This window comes from Aureococcus anophagefferens (assembly GCF_000186865.1).
Source record: "Aureococcus anophagefferens unplaced genomic scaffold AURANscaffold_1112, whole genome shotgun sequence".
NCBI lineage: Eukaryota > Pelagophyceae > Pelagomonadales > Pelagomonadaceae > Aureococcus > Aureococcus anophagefferens.
This window is the reverse complement of record NW_008706251.1, coordinates 1-2,984: the sequence shown is the minus strand read 5'-3', so window position 1 is coordinate 2,984 and position 2,984 is coordinate 1. Positions and strand designations below refer to the sequence as shown.

Sequence of the window (2,984 nt, the reverse complement as noted above, 5' to 3'; positions counted from 1 at the left end):
TCCCGCGTCGCTCGTCGTGGAACTCACGGACACGCGGCGCAAGGTCAAGCTCGCGACCACGGCCATCGCGCTCTCGGACCTCGACCACCAGCGGAACGAGTCGCTCACGCTCGCGATGGCGCGGACCGGCGATGCGCGCGACGCGCCGCCAGGCGAGGCCAAGCCCATCCTCTACGTCAAGGTCAAGTTCATGTACTCCCGGCTGCTGCCCATCCGCCACGCGATCTACGGCATGCTCGAGCACGAGCGCCGCCTCGACACCGACATCTCGAACCTGCGCTACAACAAGCCCACGGAGCACGCCTGGGACTGGCCCGAAGACGAAGCCGCCAAGCGGCGGCCCAACGTCGACCCGAACATCGACCTCGTCTAAGCGTATTTGACCTCGGCGCGGGCGCCGTCGTCGCCGTCGTCGCCGCCGCGCGCGCGGGACGCGGGACGCACATTCCTAACGCAGACTTCCCTTGTTGGCGCGACGTCACGTCGCTTGCCATCTACTTCATTTCGGACATCCTCCTTGGTCCGATTCGGATGGCTGTCTCGCCGGCCCTCGAGTCCTCTCTCGGAGCCTTCTCGTGCCCGCAACCGCCCGCAGGCCTGCCGGCTCGGCGGGCGATATTCCCGGCGCCGCCTGGGTTTGGGCAAAAGTGAGCGCTCGAGCGCTCGAGCCGTGCTCGCGCGCCGACATCCGCGTCCGCCGAGCGCGACGCAGTGCGAGAGAGGAGCGAGCGGGCGCTAGTCTCGAGGTCGCACCCCGCTGCTGCGCCATCAGTGCTAAAACGAGTTCTCGTTCCTAGTCATGGGCTGCGGCCAATCTCAATCGAACGAGGCCGGCTACGTCGTCGCCCATGTTACTTTTTTGGTAAATGGGGTCATAAAGACCATGACCGTGGCGCCCCTCGTCGGGAACTTCTGCTTCCTGCTCTTTGAGGTCAGGAAGGCCTACTCCGACATCGCGCAGGTCGTGACCGAGGCCGATGCCGTCCTTGAGTGGGCCACCAATCAGCTCAAACTTTTCAAGGCATTGGAGACGCCAGATGCGATGGCACACACCGATATCACGGATGTGTTGCGGACGCGCAAAGATGATGCCGCAAAAGCAATCGAAGTGCTTCTCAAAGCGTCCACTCGCATCACGGAAGGCCGCAACGCCCTCCAGAAGTTTTTACGAGGAGCAGTTTTTTCATCAGCTTTCAAAAAGGCGAAGGAGGGTGTCGAAGACGTGATGAAGCACCTAGGGGACGCTCTCCTTCCCGGGGTTTACGTCGGAATGCAGAATTTGCACGCGAAGGCCAACGATACGCAGGCCACGATCGTCGACGGTAAAAATGAGGTTTTGGGCGCCGTTCAGGACGTTAAAAATGAGATTTTGAGCGCTATTCACAGCCTTATTCCGAAATGTCCCGCCCCTGTTCAAGCGGTGCTGGCGGAGGCTACTGAGCGCGCCGAGCTCATTCGGGTCGGCAACGTCGCGGTCGCCGAGGCCGTGCTTGCAGATGCGCCCGAGGAGGTGAAAAATTTGGCAGTTTCGCTCTTTCTTGGGGGTTATGCGCTTTTGAAGGCCGGCGTGCCTGCCGCGGCAATCGGCAATTTCCGCGAGGCTGTCGGCAAGGACCGCAAGATGAGTCACGCGTGGTACGCGCTCGGGTACGCGCTGTGCGTTGAGAATGGCGGCCCTTGCGAGGACGCGATCGCACCGATGGAGCAGTGCATCAAATTCGACCGCGAGCACTCGCTCGCCTACCACGGGCTCGGTATGCTGCTGGAGTGTGTGCGCAACGATTTCCCCCGGGCCGAGGAGATGTATAACGAGGCCATCAAACTCGACGCGAACGACTCCGAAGCCCACCGAGGCCTCGGTTACATCATGTACAAGCGCGGCGACTATGATGGCGCGGAGACGAGCTTTGGGACAGCCATACATCTCGATTGGAATCTTGCAGAGGCCCATCGCGGTCTTGCCGAGGTACACCTAAGGAAGGGCAACCGCGTCGCCGCGTTACAGAGCTACCGCGATGTCGCCGAGCTAGAGCCGACGCACAGCCTTGCATTCTACAAGATCTTTGGCATGCTGGCGCAAGACGGCGACTACGTTGCTGCCGAACAAACGTTCCAAAAGGCTGCTGGGCTCAACCCACCGAACTCCGAGCTCGAGCTCGACTACGACGAATTGCACGAACAGATGCTGCGTCATCTGAGCCTCAACGGCCTGAGCCTCAATGATCTGAGGCGACTTGTGGAACGCAAAAACGAGGAAGAGCAGCTAGAAAAGGCCCAGAAACTGGACGAAAAGAAGAAAGCACAGAAAAATGCGAAGAAGAAAGCCAAGCGCCAGCGCCAGAAGAAAATGAAGCTTCTTGCTCCGAGTCAGTAGCAGAAGTAAAGGCACGCGATGTCACATGCTTAGACACCTTGGGGAGGAAGGGGGAGTTCTAGAGCGCGATGCTCTCCGGCGGCGGCTCGTCCTCGTCGTCGGTCGCGTCGGCGTCGCGGGGCCGCTTGCGGTTCGAAGGCGCTACCGCCTGCTTTTTGCGCCGCGCGGCCGCGGCGACGCCGGACGCGGGCCGTTTGGCGGACCGCGGCGATTTTGTGGATTGGCGCTGGCGGTCGAGCTCCTTCGCGAGTTCCTTGACCTCCTTCTTCGCCGCGTCGAGCCGCGCCTTGGCGGCCTCGACGTCCGCCTCGGACACGTCGTCCTCGACGGCGTCGTCGTCGTCGTCGCCGTCGTCGCCGTCGTCGGCCGCGGCGTCGCGGCGCGCGGACTCGAGCTCCGCGGCGATGGCCGCGCGCCGCTGCTCGACGCCGCCGCGCGCGGAGGAGAACTCGAACTTGGGCGGCTCGTCCTTGGCGCCGCCGACGCGCGCGCGGCCGTGCGCCCGGAGCGCGACGCCCGGCGCGTCGCGCGCGATGCGCGAAAAGTCGCAGGCGCCGGCGCGCGCCTGGTCGCGCGCGTCCTCGGCCCGCTCCAGGGACGGCGTGTCCGG

General features: G+C 63.4%; 3 protein-coding genes across 3 annotated transcripts; 2 read left to right on the top strand and 1 right to left on the bottom strand.

The window, feature by feature from the left end:
* Positions 1–43: 43 nt before the first annotated feature.
* On the top strand, positions 44–373 carry AURANDRAFT_69194 (expressed protein; the record flags this gene model as incomplete). The annotated part of the gene is made up of 1 exon (XM_009044948.1): positions 44–373. A coding segment is annotated over one exon (330 nt), but the record flags the coding sequence as incomplete, so codon positions are not given.
* A 1,314-nt stretch (positions 374–1,687) lies between these two features.
* AURANDRAFT_9360 (hypothetical protein) lies at positions 1,688–2,152 on the top strand (the record flags this gene model as incomplete). The annotated part of the gene is made up of 1 exon (XM_009044949.1): positions 1,688–2,152. A coding segment is annotated over one exon (465 nt), but the record flags the coding sequence as incomplete, so codon positions are not given.
* Positions 2,153–2,432: 280 nt separating this feature from the next.
* On the bottom strand, positions 2,433–2,939 carry AURANDRAFT_69193 (hypothetical protein; the record flags this gene model as incomplete). Its single annotated transcript, XM_009044947.1, has 1 exon — positions 2,433–2,939. A coding segment is annotated over one exon (507 nt), but the record flags the coding sequence as incomplete, so codon positions are not given.
* Between the last annotated feature and the right edge of the window lie 45 nt (positions 2,940–2,984).